The sequence below is a fragment of the Phacochoerus africanus genome, chromosome 4 (genome assembly GCF_016906955.1).
Source record: "Phacochoerus africanus isolate WHEZ1 chromosome 4, ROS_Pafr_v1, whole genome shotgun sequence".
NCBI classification, from domain to species: Eukaryota; Metazoa; Chordata; class Mammalia; order Artiodactyla; family Suidae; genus Phacochoerus; species Phacochoerus africanus.
Window position 1 is genome coordinate 64,538,032 of NC_062547.1, and position 27,109 is coordinate 64,565,140.

Below are 27,109 nucleotides of genomic sequence, written 5' to 3' on the forward strand. Positions count from 1 at the left end.
ATGGGAATTCCCTATTGCTTTATTATTAATGAAGGGCAGATGTTGAGGACAATTTTCATCACATCTCTTGGTGGTCTTTCAGGGGGAATTGATGAATTTAACGTATTTTTATTTTGTTACTATGAATGACTGGGAGTACATTGAACTACTGAGATGCTGTTGATTCTCTGTTATGATGAATTTTAATTTTGTAAATCATCTTCCTTACTTCTCAACACATAGAGAAATATAGATGAAAATTTGACCCTAAATTTTAGGAATAATTACCAGCACTGTTAGTTTCATACCTGGGTCCCTTTTATTGTCATTCCCCACTTTAAAATTTATGATCCTTTTCTAAACCAGATAATTTATCTATTGCATGGTATGCACTTTACTAATGACAATAATTACTTCCTTAGTAAAGGAAAATTAGAATATAAGTTTAGTCCATATATCAATAATAAATATGCTTCTCACATAATTCTGAATGTCATTTTATGTTTACATTTAGGAAAAAAAATCTTCTTGAATGAAAAAGACAGTCCATAGGAATTAAATCCAATTATTGTTGGAGCTAATACCAAGAAATTACTAGAATTAATTTTAATATTACAATAGTATTTTAGATGTTATAAAAGGCATTATCAAATTATAGAGTTTGCCACTGACTATTAAAAGAACTCAATAAGTTCCAGAAGGATCTCCTTTCTAATCTTTAGAGAATGAGCATAAATTGGGTTTTCTTTTCATTACTTACAATGTGTAATTAACTTGGAATGTTTGAATTACTATGACATCTCCTACCATACATTGTACCATTACACAAAGTCAATTTAAACCGGATCTTAGACTTGAATTAAAGTGTGGTATTCTTATGATTAACACCTTAAGTGATTTTTAATCACTTTAACAAGAACTCTATGCACTCACTGATGCTAAAAGTCAGTTTTGTTTGCCTACCTGATTGTACCTCTCTCTCTAGCTGAAAAGGGGTTACCAGTGTTCTGGAGATAACAGGAGCGGTTGATCCTCAGAACAAGATAATACTTTGGAGGTCCATAGAACATGGTTAAGACAGGTTCCTCTATTGCAGAGAGAAGAAAAATATCAACTCAAGGTTAGGATAAATTCAAGTTTAGACCTCTGGAAGTCAGGGAGTTTCATGAGAAGAAATAATAAAAACTGAATTCATCTGACTTCTAATCTGATCTCCTGGGAACAGAGAATCTGTAGATTTTCCCTTCTTTCCAGTGTCCCACAGGGAAATGATGTGCTCAGAGGTGGGAGTAGCAGTGGAAACAGTGACTAAGATGCAGACATGAGGAGCTGTAAACATCTCCTGTGCTGCAGTCACTCAGGCTGAATAACTTTCAGCTGCACAAGACAGTTATTGTTTTTGGACTCCTACCTCAGTCTGGGGGACCAGTGCTTCACTCCTTTCTTGTGACATGTCTGGGAAAAGAGCTTCAAACTTGATCATCAACAATCCATGGAGGAATTTGGATATTTACACTGAGACTTTCCTCTCATTGACCCACCCAAGTGAGTCTGAGAGTTCGATCGGTATACTGCAGGAAAGTTTCAGAGAGAGTAGAAGTGACAGACTTTTATCTGAAATTACCTTGAGCCTAATCAGTTTATCCCAGAACATAGATATTTGTCATGTTGCTTTGCTATGTTGACTCATTAACTTGTAATTAATTTGTAATGTGTTCAAAAAGAGAAGTGTCTATTAGACTCAGCAACTCAAGTGTCATTGTTGACAAGTGATGGGAATGGAAATCCAGTTGGATAAGACTGATGAAGGAATTGGGAATATAAAATTAGAGCATATTAGAGGAGTTTTGTAGCTAAGGGGAGTAAGAAGAGTAGGTTTAGATTTCCCTTGGGGTGCAGTGGTTTAAGGATTCCTCATTGTCACTACTGTGGCTCAGGTGGCTGCTGTGGCATGGATTCCATCCCTGGCCAGAGAACTTCCACATGCCCTGGGTGTGGCGAAAAAGTAACTTTGAAGGCATGTTCAGTGAAATAAACACATTTTTATAACATTTTTTAAATGGGATGTATTTGATCAACTTTTATGTTTATTAGAAAAAACACACCCATGGAAATAGTACCTTGCAACAACAGTTCTTGAGACATACACATACACAGCATGTTTTTCATGTTGGTTATTCACATGTAAAGCTGTGTCTAACATGCAAAATGATATGCTACTGAGCTATACATTGAAATTGTTCATTACCAGGTAGTGGGAAAGCAATGAAGTCATTTGTGAGGTAGAAGAAAAACTCAGCAAATCTTATCACCAGTGATAATCATTCACTTAGTAACATGAAAAAAACTATGCCAATCTTTTTAACATATCTTGACTAAATTTATCTACCGGCTTGGGAGCAGAGATTGTACTCTCCTCACAATTTGAATAAGAATATTAACACTTACAACAGGTCTGTATTATCACTATGCTCAAGAAGTTAATATGTGGTTGATCCAAAATTCAAACGTTGGTTTTCTGATTCAAAAGTTTTGCATTTAAAATCATTTAGAAAGGTTTGTTAACATTCATGTTTTAAAGTCCCAACTCTTCTATTGTTATACATTGCCTATTTTCTGCTGTAAATTCTGGGTTAATTCCCTTTGCTCACTTTCCTAGGGGAGTGTTCAATCAATAAAATGTCTTTTCATCATAAAGATAATGATTCTTTTTTTCCCTTTAATAAATGGCTTCATGCTGCTTTATTAGATATACTAGGCATCAAGAGAATATATCTGGGGTTGGATTTCTGCCAGAACCAAGTAAGCTTTTTCCTCATCACAGTCTCTCAGGGACCACCTGAGCTCATTAGATCTTGTTTTCTAAATGAAGGGACTTGGCATGGGAGTGACCATTGTATGCATCACCTGGGCCATCTGATTTGTCCTGAAGGATGAAGTGGCTGTAGAACTGAGGTATATATACCCCAACACCTGTGCCCTAAAACAAGGAAACCAACAAGAGGTGAGATCCACAGGCTGATCTTGTTTTCTTCCATATGTCCTTTTCATTCTTCTATCTCAGTTTTTTTATATACTTCAATTTAAAATTGTCTTTTAATATTGGGCAAAAGTTTAATTTAATTTAAAATTTAATATGGGTCATATGAATGGAACCCTATGTCCTTGGGAAGTTTGCCAAATTGAATTAGGGTACTATTTCTAAATTTTTGATGGTAAAGATAATTTGATGTTGACTACTTGCCTAATTTCTTAATTATTGTGGCCAGAAGTAGGAAAAGCCAGAGGGTAAGAAGCCTAGTAAACCATAATGTGCTGTGTGTGTTTGTGTTTGTATGAGTGTGTAATGTGCACTTCTCTGGGCAGTGATACTTAAGTTTATATACTCCAAAATGTGACTTTTAAAACATAGATACAACAGCATTAAGCAGCAAATGGAAATAAGGAGGGATCAATTTCTATTCACAGGAATCATTTGAAACAAAATTTAAAAATTCAAAGTAACAAGGTGTGAATGAGGAGACTCCCTATGTTTTGAAGTTTCAGCCATCACAGCTGGAAACCTACCTTGTTCCTCAGCTCTCTCTGTCACCATCTCTCCTCAACCTCCCTCATGTTCATTCCCCTCAACATTTTGGCTTCCATTTGAATCTTGAACATTTGAAATAAGTGCTATCCTCAAGGCCTTTGCACTGACTTGTTCTCCAGCAGATAATCTGGAGTCTCCACTTTGTCTTCCAGCAGATCTCTGTGTAAATTTCTCCTTGTTTGCATGTTTTCCTGAACTCCTGGTGATCTGTAACAACTCCATTTGCTCTATTTTATACGCACATGTATTTTCCTAATACCTGTCACCTTAAGACATGGTGTATGTTTCTCACTTGCTAACTTACTATCTTTCTTCATCATTGGACTGTGGGGAGTTTTGTTCTCCACATCCCACACATTTACCCTAGAAGTTGGTCAGTAATCAAAATAAATTCCTCAAATGCATGAAAGAATTTTTGCATTTAAGCCATGTAATACATGACTTCTTGGCAGAAAGGCTGAGTGGAGGGCAAGAATTTCTAATCAGAGATGTCACAGAAGATCCCTTACAAATGACCAAATGTATAATTTATAACATTTCAACACAGCAATGCCCACACGTGTAAAAATTAAGCATGTTCTTGTTTCTTTCTCAATAGTAATCTCATTACATGGTACCAGGCAATGATACAGGATTTTCACAATTTTTTCTTCTGGGATTTTCAGAGGAACCAGAACTGCAGCTCCTCATATTTGGACTTTTCCTCTCCATGTACCTCATCACTGTGTTGGGAAACCTGCTCATCATTCTGGCCATCACTTCAGACTCCCACCTCCACACACCCATGTACTTTTTCCTCTCCAACCTATCCTTTGTAGACATCTGTTTTACCTCTACGACTATCCCAAAGATGCTGGTAAGTATAATGACTCACACCAAAGTCATTATCTATGAAGATTGTCTCACCCAGATGTATTTTTTCCTCCTATTTGTACAGTTGGACAACTTCCTTCTGACTGTGATGTCCTATGACCGCTTTGTGGCCATCTGCCACCCACTGCATTACACAGTCATTATGAACCCATTTCTCTGTGGACGTTTAGTTCTAATCTCCTGGGTGATAGGTGCTCTGAATTCCTTATTACAAAGCTTACTGGCATTGCGGCTGTCCTTCTGTACAGTCTTGGAAATCCCCCACTTTTTCTGTGAATTCAAAGAGGTGATCCAACTTGCTTGTTCTAACACCTTTCTTAATAACACTGTGATGTATTTTGCAGTTGGGCTGTTTGGTGGTGGTCCATTTGCCGGAATTTGTTACTCATACTCTAAGATAGTTTCCTCCATACATGGAATATCATCAGCTCAGGGGAAGTATAAAGCATTTTCTACTTGTGCGTCACACCTCTCTGTTGTCTCCTTATTTTATTGTACAGGCCTAGGAGTGTACCTCAGCTCTGCTGCTACCCAAAGCTCACAGTCTAGTGCAACAGCCTCAGTGATGTACACTGTGGTCACACCCATGCTGAACCCCTTCATCTACAGTCTGAGGAATAAAGACATAAAGAGGGCTCTGAGAAGATTCTTAGGGATGGCAGCTATAAAAGGACCAATATTCCTACAGCTGAAGAAGTGTCAGTTATTTCAGAGCTCAAAGCATTAGAGGCATAAATTGTAATTCTTGATCAGATCATAGAACTAACACTTCTATTTATTGCCTGGTCTTTCCATTTCTTTGATTTCAGCTTTGCCTTACCATTTTGGAAACTCACTTAAGATTTCTGTTCTGTCTGATATATGGACAGTTTTCCATTTTCTCTATTTTTCTACTTTCCCAGGTTTTCCTCCAACTTGGATAGGACATCTTTGGAAATTTCTGTATATTTCATGGGAAAAGTTGAATCTTTAAAATTTTTAAGAATTTTTTTAAACTAGAGTATAGTTGATATTCGGTATTTTGTCAATTCCTGCTGTACAGTATATTGACCCAGTCATACATACATATGTTTTTTCTCATGCTCTCTTCCATCATATTCTATCCCAAAAGAGTGGAGATAGTTCCCTGCGCTGTACAGCAAGACCTCACTGTTTGTGCACTCTAAATGTAGTAGTTTGCATCTACCAAATTTTTCTGAAAAAGTTCCCTTATAATGAAACAGGTTAAGGATCTGGCATTGCTGAAGCTGGGGTGCAGGCCGCAATTGTGCCATGATCCTTGATCTGGAACTTCCACATGTCATGGGTGTGGCAAAATACATATATTTTTTCTTATATAACATTTATCTTCCCAAGTAAGTTTCCTTTAAAATTTCAGTAAAGAATTGTTAATTTGTACTACTCACATGGGAAAAAAAATACCTTTAGCAACTAAAGTAACATACAATTCAATAGTAGACTAAAATCTGAAACCAATGTTTTCACCTTGGGTTTGTCGTTCTGTTTCACTACCTCAATTGTTCTTCCTAATAATATCAACTTTATTTATGCTACTGAGTTTTATAACTTGTCTCTTAGTGATATACAATTCAGCCTCTGGTCCCCAATGTCAACATAGGTATTGATAAAAATTGATTACTGAATATATATCTCACAGTGGATTCTACATTGAAAGGCAAGTGTGAATAAATAGATTGACCTAATATGGACTTACCATCAGAGATAACCTTAAATATGTTAGTAAAATATTATACCTCACATTTCATTATTGTGCAAAATATTTTTCTCATCTGTACATCTACTCATTGAGGTATGGAAGATTGTTTTCCACATGTGAAAGGTGGTTGTACATTGGCATGAATTTTATGTTTTTTTTTCCCCTGGGCCATTCCTTTTTTGGCTTTAGAAATTCCTGTGCTGCCTATAATTATGAATCCTCTACTGCTCTGAACAAAATATCTCCCCTTTTCAAAACTTTGTCATAACCACTAGAGAGAATTGGAAGCAGTTTCAATGATGTCATGGTAAACCAATACATATTTCCTTCCAGCTTAGCCATCTTCAATATTCATGGTCAAAGGATGACTCAAGAAAGCTTTAATTTCTACCCAGTCATGTGATTTAGGATCACCATTTTTTTTTTCCTGCACAACATGCATTTTCTTCCAACCTATCCAAGTTCCCCGGAATGGAACATTAACATCACCAACTGATAAGATAGTTACCTGAAATAAATATAAACAACATGAATATGGTCTCCCAATCAGAACATATGACAAAAAAAACATAGATTAGTATAACTGCCTTCTTTCATTGCTGTTTTCTTTGATTATTGTATCGGTTAGCTATTGCTGCATAACTAGCTGTCCTAAATCATATGGTTTATTATAATGCCTCTATTACCAAATGAGATTACATGGTTGGAGTTGCTCTGATCACTGTTAAGATCTTCATAAGTCCATACAGCTGTGAGTCTCTACATTGCGAATGTAGTGGGTAATCTTATCCCCCCAATGTGCTCATTCCACACCAATGTGCTCACCTTGCATCACTAAATTCAAGAATAGTCGATTTTAACAAAATCCCCTGGGATGAACCACAGTATCTATATCTATGTTAGGTACTGGTTGTGTCCCAAACACATCACCTTATTTCTTTTCACTTATGTGTTTTCTCAGTCCAAATAACAACTGCAAACTCCTGGAGTTCTTTCCCCAAGAGCATTATCTGAGAAACAGCTTTGTATGATCAACCTCTGCCAACTTGCATGGCTATCTAATAGGTGCAGTGAAGTAATACCCTCTATAATGTATTTCTATGTTCTCATGTAGCAAGTCCATATATGACCTTTAGGAATCCATTAAGATTTTACCCAAAACATTGTTTGTATGATAGTCCTGGCTTCCTTCCATGATCTATTCCAAGCAAGCTATTTCTCAACCCACATCTTTCTTTTAGAGGCATCTGGATTTCTTTAGGTTTCAAGCTAGGTGGTTGCTCTGGCATCATAATTTTCCTGAGTGGAAGAGCTCAGTGCCAAGAGAAGCTTTTTGGCTCATGATTTCTCCCACAGTGGAAAGTGAGAGCACATGAGTGAGTGAATATCTTCCTCAGCCATGCAGAACACCGCCAGAGAGACCCAGAATTTTCATGCCCATCAAGAAAACTGAAGTGTGTTTATATATATATATATATAAAACACACACATATATATATATATATATATATATATATATATATATATAATTGAAGTAGAAATTCCCAGTGAAGACAAACACAAGAAAAGATGTTCAACATCACTTCTGATCAGGGAAATGCAAATCGAAACCACAGTGTGATATCCTCTCACATCTGTTACTAATTGTATGACAAAAGATAACAAATGTTTGCTAGGATATGGAGAAAAAAATGAATACTTGTACACTGTTTCATGACGGGCACAGCCGTTGTGAAAAAGAATATAGAGTTTCCTTAAAAAACTGAAAATAGAACTACCATAGGCTCCAGCAATCTCCCTCTCACTCTCTGAGTATATATCCAAAGGAAATAAAATCGCTATCTCAAAAAGATGTATGCACCTTTATGCTCAGTGTTCATTTCAGTCTTATTTTACAATAGCCAAGACATGCCTGTAAACAAACTATGTCTCCATTAATGAATGAATGTATAAAGAAAATGTGATATATATAGGTTTTTCAGTGATTAAAAAAGAAAGAATTCATGTCATTTGCTACACAATGGATGAACTTGGAAAGCATTTAATAAATTAACTAAGTCAGGCAGTGAAAGGTGAAACTGTGCAAGCTCTCTTAAATGAAGTATCTAAAAAAGCCAGACTCACAGAACAGAGCAAATAGATGGTTGTCTGGAACTTTGGTTTGAGGGAAACATTGATCAAAGAGTACAAACTTGCAGCCGTAAAGTGGACAAGGTTCAGGGATCTAATGTACAGCATGGTGACTAGGGTTCAGAATACTGTAATATATACTCAAAAATTGCTGATAAAGTATATTTTAAACATTCTTATCACAAAAAGGGAATTATAGCAAGTGCTGGATGTGTTAACTAATCTTATTGTGGTAATAATTTCACAATTATTCTGTTATCAAGTCATCATACTGTATACTTTACAATTAAACATGGTATATGTCAATTATATCTCAATAAGGCTGGAAAAAAATTTAACGTCTCAGAGCAAGGAGTGTGGATGTGAAACCTACTTAGATGAATGGAATAGTGCATCAATCATTGTAAAGAATAAAATTCTACATGGGGCAAGCAGACACACAACCATTTCCTACTTCTTTTGACAAACATTTATAAATGATATGCTGTAGAATTGCAAAAAAGGAAGATACAAGGAGTTGATGGAATAATTTGATTCACCAAGATACAGCAGCTTTCCAGATATTTCCTAGAGTAGAGCATAGTAACACAGCCTGCCGTATCTACAGGCAAAAGTTCTGGGTCAGGGATTAAACCCAAGTCACACAAGTGACAATGTCAAATCCTTAACCACTAGGTCACCAGGGAACTCTGAGTCTAAAATTTCTTACTGTGGCCCTTTGGAGCCAATGTGACAGGGTCAGAGGTTATGTCCTTGAGTGCAACACAGCATAGATTGGTGGCTCCTCAAGCATTCTTCTCCATGTGTGAGGGCCAGGGAGGAGATGTCCTTGCAAGAGGAGAGCTCACTGTCTCCAAGGAACAAGGCAGTGCTGAACTCACCTTCAGACCTTAGAGATTCTCTGATGTCACATTGATCTTAGTAAATGCAGAGCTGAGATACAGTCCCAATGGTTCCTGTTGATTGAGCACCTACTCTGTGCCAGGTGTTTCCTACCAGCTCTAAATTGTTACTGACTTTGCACACCAATTCCATATCATAGGTGGAATCTCTCTATTTTCAGATTAGGAACCAGAGGCCTAAAACATTAATTTCCTGTCATGAAAGGAAAATAAAACACATACGTAAATTTGAGCACATGAAAGCTAAATAATTCCCTACTGTCTCAGTGGATTAAGGATCTGGCATCATCACTGCTGTGGCACAGGTTCTATATCTGGCCTGGGATTTCTGCATGCTGTTGAACTAACCAGAAAAAAAAGAAGCTGAAATACTGAGTCCATCATTTGACCACACAAGCTCAGACCTGAGGTGGACAGGAGGCTTCTTGGTGGAGAAGGACTCAAAATATCTTGCCTGACTCTTAACATTAGACCACTGTCTTTACACTCAAAGAATGGTTCACAGCCCAGGACCTGTATCATCAGCATCGACTAGGAGGAAGTTGCAAGTGCAGAATCTCTTGGTCCATCCTAGACCTGCTGAATCAGAATCTGCATCTCAACAGAATCCCCAAGTTATTCCTACACATGTTGATGTTGGGGATGTTCTGGTCCAGTATAGTGCTTCTCACATTCCCACTACTGGCATTCCTGCTTGTTAATTATTTGTGATGATAGCCATCCTGAGCATCATAGGATGAATAGTAGCATTCTTGACCTCAAACCACTAGGTGGAAATAGCACCACCCAGGTTGGGACAACCAACATTTCTTAATAGTGCCAGGTATTCCTCAGAGGGAAAATCACTCCACTTGATACCTGTAGGCCCAGAGCATAAGAAATGTGAAAATCTTGAGTAAGCACCAATCAAAGCTTATGCCTCACTCAGTTCATAACTTTAGGCAGATCCCCTCACCCCTTCCCATTTTGGCGAATATAGAATAAGGTACATATAGTACAGACATCAGAGAATGGACTTTGTGAAAATAAAAGAAGACAATCCAGGCAAGATTCTAATCTCAGTGCATGTTCCCTAAAAATATCTGTACCTCATAATTAACATTTTAAAATGAAACACTGGACAACAGCTTAATGTGTGTTCCAAGCATGAACCTCCAAAAATCTTGTCAAAAGCGTGTTTAAGTCAAGGATTATAGTATACATGTAACTATAGCAAAGGAGCACATTCTTGCTCTTTGACAAAGAGACTAGAAATTTTCTAGAGTTCTTGGGAAAGGTTCCCACCACAAGACACTATTTTGGAGGTCCATGAGACCTACCAAAAATGTACCTCAGTCTTAGATTTGGAGAAACTGTTAACTCAAGATTGTGATATCGAAGTTCAATATAGCTAAACTCTAGAAAACAGGAATTCTTAGACAAGGAGAAATATAAACCGGATTTGACTCTCTTTTAACCTCATCTCCTGGGAACAGAGAATCTGCAGGAAAAAATTTCCTTCTGTCCATACCACTGTCCCACAGGATAAGGATGTGCACAGGAGTGGGAATAACAATGGAAACTGTGCCTAATGAGCAGATAGAGGGAGCTGTAAACATCTGCTGCATTCCCACAGCAAGTACAACCTTGGAGAGACAGGACATAGTTGTTGCTTTTGTAGTTGTCACTCTGGCTAGAGGACAAATGCTGTACTCCTTCCTGCTATCCTCGCAGAGAATAGAGCTTCAGTCTTCATCATCAGCCATCCAGAGAGGAACTGGATTTCCACACTGAGACCTTCCACTCGAGACCCAATCCAGAGGAGTCCGACAGTCCAGTAGAAACTTCAGGAAAGATTCAGTCATAATGTAAGTGGAGAACTTTAAAGTCACCCAGGAGCCTCATAGCCTAATCCAGAGCCAAGAGACTGCCATGCTTTTCTAGGTTGACAAATACGTTTAAAATAGTTTTATTTAATATAACTTAAAGATCAGTATCTCTGGACTCAGTAAATGAAGGGCCATTAATGATAGGATGGAATTCTAATTGGATGAGAATGAAGGAATGGGAAGCATAATGTGGTTCCAGTAAAAATGGAACATATCTGAGTAGTTTTTCAGTGCAGGGGGTAGGAAAGTGAAGTATTAGGTTTAGAAGCATGACTAGTGAAGTTTTTCAGATGGGATGTATTTGAACATGTTCTGTACTTATTCAAAGGATCCAGATCCTGTGAGTTAGATACTTTCTTCCAGTCGCAGCTCCTGAGAAACACATTTCATGTTATTGTCTCCCATTTAATATTGACATAAAAAAATATTTTAATATACATGTAAGGGTATGCCAAGGAGCATTTATTTCCAATTATTTTACTACCTGGGAGGCTAAATATATATTTTGTCTTTGTTAGCCATTAACTTTCTATATATAAATTGTCTTGGAAAATAATTTGCCTTTTATCCTGGGATCTGAATGTTTTTCTTCTTTTTTATTGGGGTCTTTCCAAAATAAGATTTTCTCACTAAGTTTGGTGTATGCCATTAAAATTTTGATTTTATTTTTTAATATTTGTTTTTTAATTATAGTTTGTTTATAATATTGTGCCAATCAAATTTGGCTGTATATAAAATGATCCAGATATAAATATATAAATAAATATTTATCATGTTATATATATTTTTGTATAGTTGATTTACATATTGTGCCAATTTTGGCTGTACAAATATTTATCTGGGTGTGCATATATATATATAAAACATTCATATATTTATGAATATGTATTATACATACATATCATATATTTATGAATATTATTTTCATATATCATATATGTGTATATGATATATATCACATATATTTGTATATCATGTATGGGTGTATGAATATTATTTTTTCATATTATCTTCCATGATTAATTCTTATATGTATTTATGTGTAGATACATTTAGAGGGTTATGTGAGAGTTTTTAAATTGTATGTGGTCAAATCTATCAGTCATATTGTGTTCACTTCATGGCTTTATTCATTTTTTAAAATTTATTGGAATATAGTTGAATTACACAGTTTTGTTAGTTTCAGTTGTAGAGCAAAGTTGATCAGTTATATGTATATTTGTATTTATATATTACACACACACACACACACACACACACACACACACATTCTTGTCAAATTATTTTCCAATATAGATTGTTAGAGTATTGAGTAGATTTCCCTGTGCTATGCACTTGGGCCATGTTACTTATCTATTTTGTATGTAGTAGGGTGTATATGTTTACCTCAATCTCCTAATTTATCCCTCTACCCCGCCCCCAACGTTTTCCCTTTGGTAACAATAAGTTTGGTTTCAAAGTCCTTGTATCAAGTTCACTTGTATCATTTTTTTTAGATTCCACATATAACTGATATCATATAATATTTGTTTTTCTTTGTATGACTTCTTCAGATAATCTAGGTAATCTTTATTATAATCTAGATAATCTCTAGGTCCATCCATGTTGCTGAAAATGGTGTTACTCCAACCTTTTATATGGATAGGTAATATTCCATTATATATATCTACTATATCTTTATCCATTTCTCTGTTGATGGACATTAAAGTTGCTTTCATATCATGGCTACTGTAAATACTGCTGCAATGAACATTAGGGTCCATATACTTTTTGAATCCTGGCTTTCTCTGGATTGATTTTAAACATTCAAAGTTCTTCTGCATCCTTAATAGTAAGGAGTAGGTTTTTATGCATATTGCTATCTTACTTCACATCCAATTATCTCATTTCATTTTATGTTTCATTTAATTTTTTAAATAAATCTGATTTTTTTAAATAGCAATTACCTTCCCTGACGTTGTAGAAAACATTCTTTTGTATTCAACTAAAAATCTCTTATATATTGTTTTATGAGCAACTATTGAGGCCATTTCTGTTTATATAAACTGAAATGATAATTTTAGATACTGTTTTCCTTACTACATATTAAAAACAATAAATCAGAGATACTGACATGGCTCAACAGTAACAAACCTAGCTAGTATCCATGAGAACATCAATATGCCACAGGTGTGACCTCAAAAAAAAAAAGACAAAAACACCCCAATAAATCATAATTGGGAGGGAAGAATTGGGAGTATGGTAATAATATATACACACTAATGCATAAAAAAGATGATTAATAAGAACTTACTATAGACCACAGGAAAATCTACTAAGTAATTTGTAATAAACTAATGGGAAAAAAGAGTGGACATATTTGCATGTATGACCGATTCACTTTGCAGTACATTTGAAAATAACACAACTTTGTAAGGCAACTATATGTGAATAAAATTAAATAAAAATAAATTTATTGTAAGAAAGGGGAAAAAACTATATTTTCCTATTCTTCTATTCCAAGATTTTGTCCATTTTATCTTTACTTACACACCCATGTTGGTGTGATTGATTCATTATTATTTTAGATATTTTAGGTATTTGTATTAGATTTTTTCAATTTATTTATTTGAATTTACTGTATTTAACAGAGTTATATTTTGCTACCTTTCTTTCAATTTACTGGATTCTCATTGTCTTAAAATTTGTTTCTATATAAACACAAATTTTGTGAAAACATAGACGTGAACAAAGCAGGTGAGGCCCTTGCTCTTTTGGATAATGCATGTAACAGAGAAAGCAAAGAGCAAGGAAGTAAATGCTTGTATGACATAAGGTATAAAGCATATAAGGAAAGGGGGTAGATTGTCATGGAATATGCACGATTTTACAGAGAATCGTCTGAGGGGGTCACTGCCACGTTGAATGAGGAAAAAAATCAGGACTAGACTGTGCCCACTGGATTTGTCCAGAAAGAGATCAAAGCCCAAACCACAAGAATAAGAGAGGAAGGAACACCACAAAGAACAGTGAGAGAAGGGCCAGCCCTATCCCACTGCTGCAACACATAAAAACAATTGTGGTGATACAAGCATGGAACAAGTACAAGAACAACAGATCAGGAGCCTGAGCTGGGTGCCATGATGAAGCCAGTGGAGCGGTCAGTGTGTGGTCCCTTGAGCCTGAGGTGACATGAGCACCGACACTGCTGTCTTCTCTGCAACCTGCCTGTTTTGATGGGCCCTTCCTTCATGTTGCATTTTTCTCATGGAAGAAACTGTCTTCTTTTAAACTATTTTTCATTACTTCAGTGGATTTGTAATTTTTAGCATGCCTTTTGCCTAGTTATCTACCTCATCAATGCACGCAAACACACAAATATACACATGTACATACACACACAACTAAAAAAAGAGAGTAAGCACCAGTAATGAACATCCATATACTAACAGAAGGAATTATAATAAATTTTTACATATATTTGACTAAATCTATCAACAACCTTAGGAAGTTAGACACCACTATTTCTTACCATTTCTAAGAGTATATTAACATTAAAATATTGGTTGTCTCCATAAATGCAAACAGCTGATATGTAGTAGATCCATGATTCAACATTCAGTTACTGATGCCAAAATTTTGCATTTAATATGATTCAGAAACGTCTTTTAATATTTTATCTTTAGGAGTTCCCGTCGTGGCTCAGTGGTTAACGAATCCAGCTAAGAACCATGAGGTTGTGGGTTCGATCCCTGGCCTTGCTCAGTGGGTTAAGGATCCGGCATTGCTGTGAGCTGTGGTGTAGGTTGCAGACACAGCTCAGATCCCACATTGCTGTGGCTCTGGTATAGGCCGGCAGCTACATCTCTGATTAGACCCCTAGCCTAGGAATCTCCATATGCCACAGGAGCAGCCCTAGAAAAGGCAAAAAGACTATATATATATATATAGACATATATATATATATATATATATAGCTATGTATAACTATATATAGCTATGTATAACTATATATATATATATATAAAACCTTTAAAAATTTTTACATTGTATATTTCTTTGTGTAAAAAATGGATTTATTTAATTTGCTTATATTTCTGGCAGGATATCTATTCATTATGATGTCTTGACATAGGAAATATATGACTCCTTTCTCTTTTGGGTAATTGCTTTTTGCTGCTTTGTTCATTATTCTGGGAATCGATGGATGTAACTGGAGTTGGAATTCTGCCAAAATCAAGGGAGCTTTCTTTTCTTTACAATCTCTTAGGGACCACCTGAGCTAATTAGATTTGTTTCTACCTCATTGCCATTTCTTTCCATTATCTCTATTTTTACCATTTTTTTTAACACTTATGTAAATGCAGCACAGAAGATGGTCGCATTTTAAATGGAGCACCAACTCACATGTTCATGGGAGGGTCATCAACTGAAGTTTTGATACTATCTCTTTTTTATTTTTAATATAAATTTTATTGGACTGTAGGTGTTGTGTTAGTTTCAGGTGCACAGCAAGGGGGATCAGCCATACACGTACAATATATTCATTCTTTTTCAGATCCTTTCCTCATATGGGTTATCTAGAGCACTGAACAGACTACTCTGAGCCATACAGCAGGTCCATGTTACCAATCAATTTTTTTTATATAGTAATATGTATATGCCAACCCCAATGTCCCAATCCATCCCTCCCCCCAATGTTTCCCCTTTGGTAAACATCAGTCTGTTTCTTTGAGTCTGTTTCTGTTTTGCAAACAAATTCCCTTGTATCTTTGGGGTAAAGGTAATTGAATGTTGACAACTTAATTTGTATCCTTCTTTTCTAATTCTCTTTTCTGGGGGCTGAGAAGAGCCTGATGTGGCACAAGCTTACAGAAAATTAAAATGTGTTCTCTCTCCCTTTTTCTTTCTCTCTCTTTCTCTCACTCTGTGCCGGGGTTGGGGAGGTGATGAGCAGTTCTGAGAGCTAGACTTCCTAACCCCATATATTCTAAAATGACCAGACAGGGAAAGACAAATATCATATGAGATCACTAACATATGGAATCTAATAAAAATGATACAAAAGAACTTATTCACAAAACAGAAACAGACTTAAAGATTTCAAAACAAAACTCTTGTTACCAAAGGGGAAATGCTGGGGGAAGGGATAAATTAGGAAGTTGGGATTAACATATACCTACTACTGTATAAGTAGTAATAAGGTCCTATGTACAGCACAGGGAAATCTACTCAATATTCTGTAATAACCCATATGGGAAAATAATCTGAAAAGGAAATGGATATATGTCTATGTATAACTGAATCACTTTGCTGTACACCTGAAACTGACACAACATTGTAAGTCCACTACAGTCCATTAAAATTTAAAAAAAATAATAAAGTGACTCTTAAAAGAAAGATTACAGAATGTTGACCAACACATAGCAATAAGGAGAGGATCCATGTGTATCCACAGGACTCCTTGAAATTAAAATTAACCAGTTCCCTGATGCCTCAGAGTGTTAAGGATCCAGCCTTTTCACTGCAGGGGCTCTGGTTGGAAAGCTGGCCTGGGAACATCTGTGTGTTGAGGGTGTGGCCAAAAACTAATCAAGTACAAGGAACAGAATGTAAACAAGGGACTTTCTGTGTCTTGAAGTCTCAGCGGTAGCAGGGAGGCCACCTCTTTACTCAATATTCTCTGACACCATCTCTCACCATTCTTCCTCCTGGTCATTCCTCACCATACTGACTACATTGTGAAACTGGACTATCTGGGAATGAGTCCCTTCCTCAGGCCTTTGCACTGGCTCTTTCCCCTGCAGAGACCATACTTCCCCAGATAACCTCCTGTCTCCCATTCAGTTCTCCTTGATGTCTCTGCTCAAATGCCCCTTGTTTTTAGGTCTTCCTGAACTCCCAATAAAAACAATGTACCCATTGCTTATCCACTCTAAATGTAAAATTTTGCATCTATCCACCCCAAGCTCCCCATCTATCCCAATCCTCCCTGCCCCCCGAAAACCACAAGACTGCTCTCCATGTCTGTATGACTGGGCCACTCTACTGTACCACAGAAAATGACACAACACTGTAAATCAACTATAATTAAAAAAAAAACACTCACCTTTTTTTATAATTGTTTTTGTTTGTTTTTTCTTACATAGCATTGTAATTGTAGCATGTTGTTAATGCTCACTTATGTTAAAAATTAATCATACTATGGAGTTCCCGTGGCTCAGTGGTTAATGAATCTGACTAGGAACCATGAGGTTGCGGGTTTGATCCCTGGTCTTGTTCAGTGGGTTAAGGATCCGGCATTGCCATGAGCTGTGGTGTAGGTTGCAGATGCAGCTCAAATCCCGCATTGCTGTGTCTCTGGCATAGGCCAGCGGCTACATCTCCAATTAGACCCCTAGCCTGGGACCCTCCATATGCCATGGGAGTGGCCCAAGAAATGGCAAAAAGACAAAAAAAAATTAATCATGCTACTAAATTTTTTTCATTCCTAGTCATCATCACCACTATCACATGGGACCAGACAATGATACCCAAATTTCAACATTTCTTCTTCTGGGATTATCAAAGGAACGTGACTTCCAGCCCCTCATATTTGGGCTGTTCCTCTCCATGTACCTGATCACTGTGTTTGGAAACCTGCTCATCATCCTGGCGGTCAGCTCTGACTCCCACCTCCACATACCCATGTACTTCTTCCTCTCCAATTTGTCCTTTGTAGACATCTGTTTCACCTCCACCATCATCCCAAAGATGCTGGTGAATATACAGACAGAGAACAAAGTTATAACCTATGCAGGCTGCATCACCCAGTTGTATTTTTCCACACTGTTTGGAGGATGGGATAACTTTCTTCTTGCTGTGATGGCCTATGACCGCTTTGTGGCCATTTGCCACCCTCTGCACTACACAGTCAAAATGAGCCCCCAGTTCTGTGGACTTCTGGTGCTGGTGTCCTGGATCTTGAGTGTCCTGAACTCCATATTACAAAGCCTAATTGTTTTGCAACTTTCCTATACAGACATGGAAATCCCCCACTTTTTCTGTGATCTCAATCAGATGGTCAAACTTGGTTGTTCTGACACTTTTCTTAATGACACTGTATTGTATTTTTCAACTGGGCTTCTGGCTGGTGGTCCCCTTGCTGGTATCCTTTACTCTTACTCTAAGATAGTTTCCTCTCTATATAGAATCTCATCAGCTCAAGGAAAGTATAAGGCATTTTCCACCTGTGCCGCTCACCTCTCAGTTGTCTCCCTGTTTTATTTTTCAGTCTTAGGAGTTTACCTTATCTCTGCTGCTACCCACAGCTCACACTCAACTGCAGGAGCCTCAGTGATGTACAGTGTGGTTGCACCCATGCTGAACCCCTTCATCTACAGTCTGAGAAATAAAGACATAAAAGGGGCTCTGAAGAGATTCTATGAGATGGCAGGTATAAAATGAACAGCTGTCCTGAAGGTGACGAACTGCCCTTGATTACAGGACTCAAAGCCTTGGAACAATTTTTTTTTTTAAACCGTTGTGGAATAGAATGTGTTCCCATTTATTTCCTGGGATTTCTATTTCTTCAAATTCAACTTTTCCATATAGTTTCAACATCTAACTTTATTAAGCTTTCTGCACTGGCTGATACATATAAAGATTTTCTTTTTGTACATTTTCATATGTTTCCAAAGTTTTTCTCAACCTTAGATCAGAAATGCTTGGAAATTTCTATATCTTTCTTGGGATGACTGGAGTTTTTTAAAATAATTTTTATATTTGTTTTTCATTTCTATTTACTTATTTTTATTAAGCTTAGTTGATTTACAGCACTGCATCATATCTCCTGTACAGCATCATGACCCAGCTCTCTCTCTCTCTCTCTCTCTCTCTCTCTCTCTATATATATATATATATATATATGGCATATATATATATATATATGGCATGATGGGAGATAGTATAAGGAAAAGAATGGGTGTATATATACATTCTTTTCCTTATACTACTTCCCATCACACTCTATCCCAAGATATTGGATTTAGTTCCCCGTGTGCTGTATACCAGACCTCATAGCTTATCCATTCTAAATGTAATAGTTTGCATCTACTACTCCCAAACCCTCAGCCCATCCCACTCCCTAAACCTCCCCCTTGGCAACACAATTCTCTTCTCCATGTCCTTGAGTTTGTTTCTTTTCTGCAGATAGGATCACATGTGCTGTATTTTAGATTCCACATATAAGTGATATCATATGGTATTTGTCTTTCTGACCTTACTTCACTTAGCATGAGAATCTTTTTTGCATCCATGTTGCTGAAAATTCCATTATTTTGTTGTTTTTATGGATCAGTAGTATTCCATTGTATATATGTAACACATCTTCTTAATCCATTCATCTGTCTTGGATATTGTGAATAGTGCTGCAATGAACATAGGGATGCATCTACCCTTTCAAATTATGTTTGTTTCCAGGTATATTCCAAGGAGTGGGACTGCTGGCATTCCTATATTTAGGTTTTTAAGGAACCTCCATACTATCTTCCACAGTGGTTCCATTAACCTACATTTCCACCAGGAGTGTAAAAGGGTTCCCTTTTCTTGACACCTTCCCCAGCACTTATTATTTATGAAAGTTTTGATGATGACCATACTGACTGGTGTGAGGTGATATTTCATTGTAGTTTTGACTTTCATTTATCTAATAATTAGTGATGTTGAACATCCTCTCATGTGCTTACTGGCCATCCACATGTCTTCTCTGGAAAATGTCTGTTTAGATCTTCTGTGCATTTTTTGATTTTTTAAATGATTTTTATTTTTTCTATTATACATGGTTTATGGTTTTCTGTAAATTTTCTACTGTATAGCAATGTAATCCAGTCATAAATACATATCTATATTCTTTTTTCTCACATTATCATGCTCCAACATAAGTGACTAGATGTAGTTCCCAGTGCTATATAGCAGGATCTCATTGCTTAACCATTTCAAAGACAATAGTTTGCATCCATTAACCCCAAATTTCCAGTCCATCCCATTCCCTCCTCCTCCTCCCTCCTCCTCCCCCTTAGCAACCACAAGTCTGTTCTCCATATCCATGATTTTCTTTTCTGTGGAAAGGATCATTTGTGCCATATATTAGATTCCAGATATGTGATATCATATGGTGTTTTTCTCTCTTTCTGACTTACCTCACTTAGCATGAGATTCCAATTCCATTCACGTTGCTGAAAATGCCATTATTTTGTTCTTTTTTATGGCTGAGTAGTATTCCATTGTGTATATATACCACATCTTCTTAATCCATTCATCTGTCTTTTTTTACATAAAGCCATATAAGATATTTAATATTTTGGAGATTAATTCCTTGTTGATTACTTCTATTGCATTTTTCTCCCTTTCTGTGGGTTTTCTTCTCATGGTTTTAATGGTTTCCATTGCTGTACAAAATCATTTAAGTTTAACTACGTCCCATTGGTTTATTTTTGTTTTTATTTTCATTACTGTGGAAGGTGGATCCAAAAATATACTGCTGAAATGTATGTCAAAATGTTCTGCCTACAATGTTATAGTCATCAAAAGAATATGGTATTGGCACAAAAACAGAAATATAGATCAATGAAAAGTAGTAATCCAGGAAATAAACCTAAGCACCTGTGGTCAATTAATCTAAGACAAAGGATGCAAGAACTTATCATGGAGAAGAGAAAGTCTCTTCGATAAGTGGTGATGAGAAAACTGGACAGCTGGATGTAAAAGAATGAAATTGAACATTCTCTAACACCATATACAAAAATAAACTGGAAGAGAACATAGGCAAAACATTCTCTGACATCAACCTAACAAATGTTTTCTCAGGTCAGTCTCCCAAAGAAACAGAAATAAAAGCAAAAATAAACCCATGGGACCTAGGCAAACTGACAAGCTTTGGCACAGCAAAGGAAACCTAAAAGGAAACAAAAAATACAACTTACAGAATGGGAGAAAATAATTTCAAACGATGCAACGGACAAGGGCTTCATCTCTAAAATATGCAAACAACTTACACAACTCAACAGCCAACAACCCAATGGAAAAATGGGTAAAAGACCTCAAGAGACATTTCTCCAAGGAAGATGGCTAACAAGCACATGAAAAAATGCTCAACATCACTGATGATTAGAGCAATGCAAATCAAAACTGCCATGAGATGCCACCTCATACCAGTCAGATTGGCCATCATTAATAAGTCCACAAATAACTAATGCTAGAGGGGGTGTGGAGAAAAGGGAATCCTCCTGCACTGTTGGTGGCAGTGTAAGCTGTTACAATCCCTCTAGAGAATAGCATGGAGGTACCTTAGAAAACTATGCATGACCCAGCAATCCCACTCTTGGGCATACATCCAGACAAAAGTTTCCTTGAAAAAGACACATGCACCCGCATTTTCATTGCAGCCCTATTCACAATAGCCAGGATGTGGAAACAACCCAAATGTCCATCAATAGATGATTGAATTTGGAAGAAGTGGTATATATACACAATGGAATACTACTCAGCCTTAAAGGAACAAAATAATGCCTTTTGCAGCAACATGGATGGAACTAGAAACTCTCATCCTGAGTGAAGTAAGTCAGAAAGAGAACAACAAATACCATATGATATCACTTGTATCTAGAATGTAATATATGGCACAAAGGATCCTTTCCACAGAAAAGAATATCATGGACTTGGAGAATAGACCTATGGTTGCCTAGGGGGACGGGAAGGGAGTGGGATGAATTGGGAGCTTCAGGTTAATACATGCAGACTATTGCCTTTGGAATGGATAAGCAATGAGATCCTGCTGTGAAGCCCTGGGAACTATGTTTAGTCACTTATGATGGAGCATGATAATGTGAGAAAAAAATATATACATGTATTTATAACTAGGTCACCATACCATACATTAGAAAAAAAATCATATTGGGGAAATAACTATTAAAAATAAATAATATAGAAATTAAAATTGTATCAAGATAAAGTTGGAAACACAAATTATTGAAATCTATTGGATAAAGCAAAAATAGTTTTAAATATCCATAGACAGAGGAATGGGTAATGAAGATGTACATATATACAATAGACTATTACTGTCATAAATAAGAATAAAACCACGTCATTTGCTGCAATGTATACATGTACGTGTATATGGGTCACCATGCTGTACAGAAGAAAAAAAATAATAATGTATTAGGGAAATAATAAAAAATAAACTCAGGAGTTCCTGTTGTGGTGCAGTGGAAATGAATCAGACTAGGAACCATGAGGATGCAAGTTCAATTCCTGGCCTTGCTTAGTGGGTTAAGGATCCAGTATTGCTGTGAGCTGTGGTGTATGTCTCAGATGTGGCTCAGACCTGGTCTTGCTGTGGCTGCGGTGCAGGCTGCTGGCAACAGCTCTGATCAGACCCCTAGCCTTGGAACCTCCATATGCCACTGGTGCAGCCTTCAAAAAATCAAAAGACAAAAAATAAAATAAACTCAAAAAGGATTAAAGACATTAATGTAATGCCAGATACTATAAAAGTCCTAGAGGAAAACAAAAGCAGAATGCTCTTTGACAGAAATCATAGCAACATCTTATATGATCCACATTCTAGAAAATGACATTAAAAACAAAATAAACAATGGAACTTAATTAAACTTAAAAGTTTTGCACAGCAGAGGAAAACATTAAAAAAAAAGACAACCCACAGAATGGGAGAAAATATTTGTAAATGATGACACTGACAAGGGCCTAATATCCAAAATATACAAACAGCTTATACAACTCAACAACAATGAGACTAACAACCCAATCAAAAACTGGGCAGAAGACTTAATAGATATTTCTGCAAAGAAGAAATATGAAGACATAACTTCAGACAAATGCTTCAAGAAATAAATTAAATGTGTGGGTATATTTGGGTAAGTCCAAAGAAATGACTCAAAGCTGAATGTCATGAGTATGTATATGTGTGTTTATTTGTATATATTTTTATTTCAAATAAACATGCCCACACTTTTTTATGAAATCACATATTTTATGTTGAAAGGAAATGTTAGAGAAATTTGAATACAAATGTAGAAATTTAGATAAGAAGATATATTGGAGTTCCCACCATGGTGCATCAGAAACGAATCCAACTTGGAACCATGAGGTTGCGGGTTCACTCCCTGGCCTTGCTCAGTGGGTTAAGGATCCGGCATTGCTGTGAGCTGTGGTGTAGGTCGCAGCTACAGCTTGTATCTAGCTTGGCTGTGGTTCTAGCAGAGGCCAGAGGCAACAGCTCCGATCAGATCCCTAGCCTGGGAACCTCCACATGCCATGGGTGCAACCATAAAAAAAGACAAAAGACAAAAAAAGAAGATATGCTGTAAATGGCAGACACATTTAAGTAATTACTTTTCCTATCTTAATGCCTCAGGGGCATCACAGGAAGCACATTTACATTTGCGCAATAAGAAAATCCCTACCAGTTAAAGAGGCTAAAAATATTTCCAAATTGATTTAAATTATCTCTTCTACTTAAGGTGGAATTATAACACAAAATGGCTTTAGCCAAGGGAAGCTAAAGAATCAGTTGAGAAGTGTAATCTCAATTTCCTGATCAAAATTGTGGATGAATGTATGCAATTCCTAATGCTAATATAAAATTATCATACAAGTGGTTTAAATAAGTACATGTATGTACCTATAGTTCTGGAGGTCAGAAGCCTCAAATGGATCTTACTGGGCCAAAATTGAGATTAAAACAATCTCAAAAAAAATAGAAATGTGTATGTGTATAACTGAATCACTTTCTTTTTCCAGCAGAAATTATTATGTAATTGTAAATCAACTGTACTTCAATGAACGTTTTAAAATGGGAAAACAAGATGTTTGCAGGGCTGGATTTCCACTGGAAGCTGCAAGGAAGAATCTTTTTATTTTACTAGTTAATGTTGAAATTAACAATGAGAGCCTACTCTGTAGCACTGAGAACTACGTCTAGATACTTACAACAGAGCATGAGAATGGGAGAAAAAATTATGTCGACATGTATGTACAACTGGGTCCCCATGCTGTACAGTGGAAAAAATTGTGTTGGGGAAATAACAATAAATAAATAAATAAATGTTAAAAAAAAGAAAAAAGAAAGAAAAAAATAAAGTAGAGGAGTTTCTGTTGTGGCTCAGTGGTTAGCGAACCTGACTAGCATCCATGAGTACTCAGGCTCAATCCTTGGCCTTGTTCAGTGGGTTATGGATCTGGCATTGCTATGAGCTGTGGTGTAGGCTGCACATGCAGCTCAGATCCCATGTTGCTATGGCTCTGGCATAGGCCGGCAGCTGCAGCTCTGTGACTACAGCTCTGATTGGACCCCTAGCCTGGAACCTCCATATGCTGCGTGTTTGGCCCTAAAAAGACAAAAAGTACAAAAAAATTAAAAGTAGAAAAAAAACTAAATATATTCCTTGCAATTAATAAATATTTCAATACAAAGGACTAAATGAGAACTAATGTGATATAATTATGAAATTCCTAATGATTTTGGCAAATTGTCATCAAGCTGAGGTGTGCAATGCTCAAAGTTTATATCAAAGGAACCCAGTTCTCCCCCTTGGTGAAGAGAAGAGCAATTTTCTGTAGATATCGTGAGCCATGTCTCCAACTAAAAGTCAATGATTTGAAGATTCAAGGAGTCTCATCCAGACTGGGATTTAATCTAGTCTTAAATTTGGAGAAAAATTTAAATGTCAAGATAAGGTGATGAAAAATTAGACTTGGGAAGCCAGCAGAGTTCATGAGTAAGATCTTATAAACACTGGTACACTTAATTCTAACCTGGTCTCTTGGGAACACAGAATCTCCAGGAAATCGTTCTCTTCACACTAATGTCCATAGGGAAATCATGTGCTTAGAGGTTAAAGAGAGGGAAATGTGCTAATAAGCATACATAGAGAGCTATAAATCCACTGCCACAGTCCCTCAGCATGTGAAACCTGGCACTGGACAGTCACTGTTGCCTTCAGAGTCCTAAGTTTTGTTGGGAGACTAATGCTAGCCTCTTTCCTGCTGCCTTGTGTGAACTCAGAGCTTCAGTCTCCATCATCAACCATTCAGGAAGAATCTGGACTTCCACCTAGGACCTCGTCTCTCGGGGTTCCCAACGAGGTAAGCAGGGGAGCCCCGGAGGTACTGCACAAAAGGGTCAGAGAGAACCAAAGCTGAGCACACATACCAGTGGTCACCCGAGACCCACCAGCTTAACCCCAAGGTGAAGAGATTGCTATAGATGCTTTCTTGCCTGATTAACTAATTAACACATTTATTTATCACACTAATAAGAGAAGTTAACACTGAATTCAGCAATATAGGTTTGATTTTTGACAGTTACGTGATGGTAGTCCATTAGAGAAATGAATGGGAGGCATACAATGCTGCTGGTAAAGGGAGAACATATCCAAGGAGTTTTATAGTTCAGAGAATAAAAAGCAGTACTAGGTGTGGAGGTCTGTCCAGGGAATCAGGGGAAGTTTCTTTTTTTTATTTTTAACATGGGACATATACAACAATGTATATGTATTCATAAGGAAGATTCAGACCAATTTATTGCTTGCAGGTGTTACCTTGCAACAACAGTTTATGAGACATTTATTTTCACCCTGGGTATTCACATGAAAAAAATATATTTTATAGGTAAAAAGTAGTATGCTGTAGGTTAGTTATTCGTTTGTTTTCTCTGTTTTAAAGAGTCTGTAAAAATTCTTTATATGCGTATAGTGGGGTCAGAGTGTTTTTATTCTTGTCTTTTATTCTTGTCACTTTTTGCCACTAACTTTTTTATTTGCCACTGAGTTATTTTATAGATAGATAGATACATAGATAGATAGATGGATGGATGGATGTATATTACAGAATTTTGTTTATCAACAGTATGTGGGCAAATCTATCACGTATTCATACTGTATTTTCTCTGTTTCTTTTCTTACTGAAACATTGAGCTGTCACTTTAGTATTCTTTTTCTTTTTTGTTTTTTGAGGGCTGTACCCACCATGGCATATTAAGTTCCCAGGCTAGGGGTCAAATAGGATCTGTAGCTTAATGGCCTATGCCACAGCCACAGCAACGCCAGATGCTTAACCCATTGAGCAAAGCCAGGGATAGAATCTGTGTCCTCATGGATACTAGTCAGGTTCATTACCACTAAAACACTATGGAACTCCACTATTAGTATTCTTTACTTTGAAATATTTGATAAAACAAAATGAAAGTGACTATTCTTCTGTATACTTACTGCTAATAAATCACCCTTTATGCATGTGATCAATTTCTCTTTGCATCTCTTTTATTTCTTACCGTTTCTTTGGCCTTTTGTGAATAGGTTTATTTCTAAAAGCTGCACCACCTTCAAATGTCCTCTGGAAGACATTCTTATTACATTTGACTAAAGGTAAGCAACATTGTATAAACTTGTGCAAATCCCTATTTATTATTTTTTTTAAATTTTTTGGCCGCCTCACAGTGTGTGGAGTTCCTGGGGCAGGGATCAGATATGAGATGCAGTTGTGGCAATGCCATATCTTTAACCCACTGTGCCTGGCCAGGGATCAAACCTGAATTCCAGCACAGCAGAGAGACCGCTGATCACATTGCCCCACAGCAGGAACTCCCATATCTTTTTATGTAAGATGAAAAGTATAATTTAGGTACTGCTTCTTCCACAATTTTAAATTCCCTTCCATTATATCCTTATATGTCCACGTCTTTGGAAGTTCAATCTATAGTTAGTTACCCACATTGCTATTCTTCAGTTTTTATTATATTATTTTGTTTTATAAGTTGGTTTTGGATTCAATCTCAATTTTGTTTCACGCAGTTGTTTTGAAACCGCTAATCCTAACTTAATTTCCATTCTTACTGACACTCTTATTTCTATAAATTCTTAGCTTTTAAAAATTCTCTTTCTATATATGCACATATACATAACTTTTATTCAAATGTATGAGTATAATCCTATACACATCATACATGCTATTTATTTTTTACTGCAGTCTTTTTTTTCTACCGTGTGTCTGGTTTTCCTTCTTACTTAATAAT

General features: G+C 36.6%; 1 protein-coding gene and 1 pseudogene across 1 annotated transcript; both read left to right on the plus strand.

Annotated features, from left to right (window-relative positions):
* Positions 1-4,178: 4,178 nt before the first annotated feature.
* Positions 4,179-7,272, plus strand: LOC125124634 (olfactory receptor 7A17-like). The gene is made up of 2 exons (XM_047774683.1): positions 4,179-5,092; positions 7,224-7,272. Exons 1-2 carry the CDS (start codon positions 4,179-4,181, stop codon positions 7,270-7,272), a joined length of 963 nt encoding a protein of 320 aa, XP_047630639.1.
* A 10,251-nt stretch (positions 7,273-17,523) lies between these two features.
* On the plus strand, positions 17,524-18,555 carry LOC125124635 (olfactory receptor 7A17-like; annotated as a pseudogene).
* Positions 18,556-27,109: the final 8,554 nt, after the last annotated feature.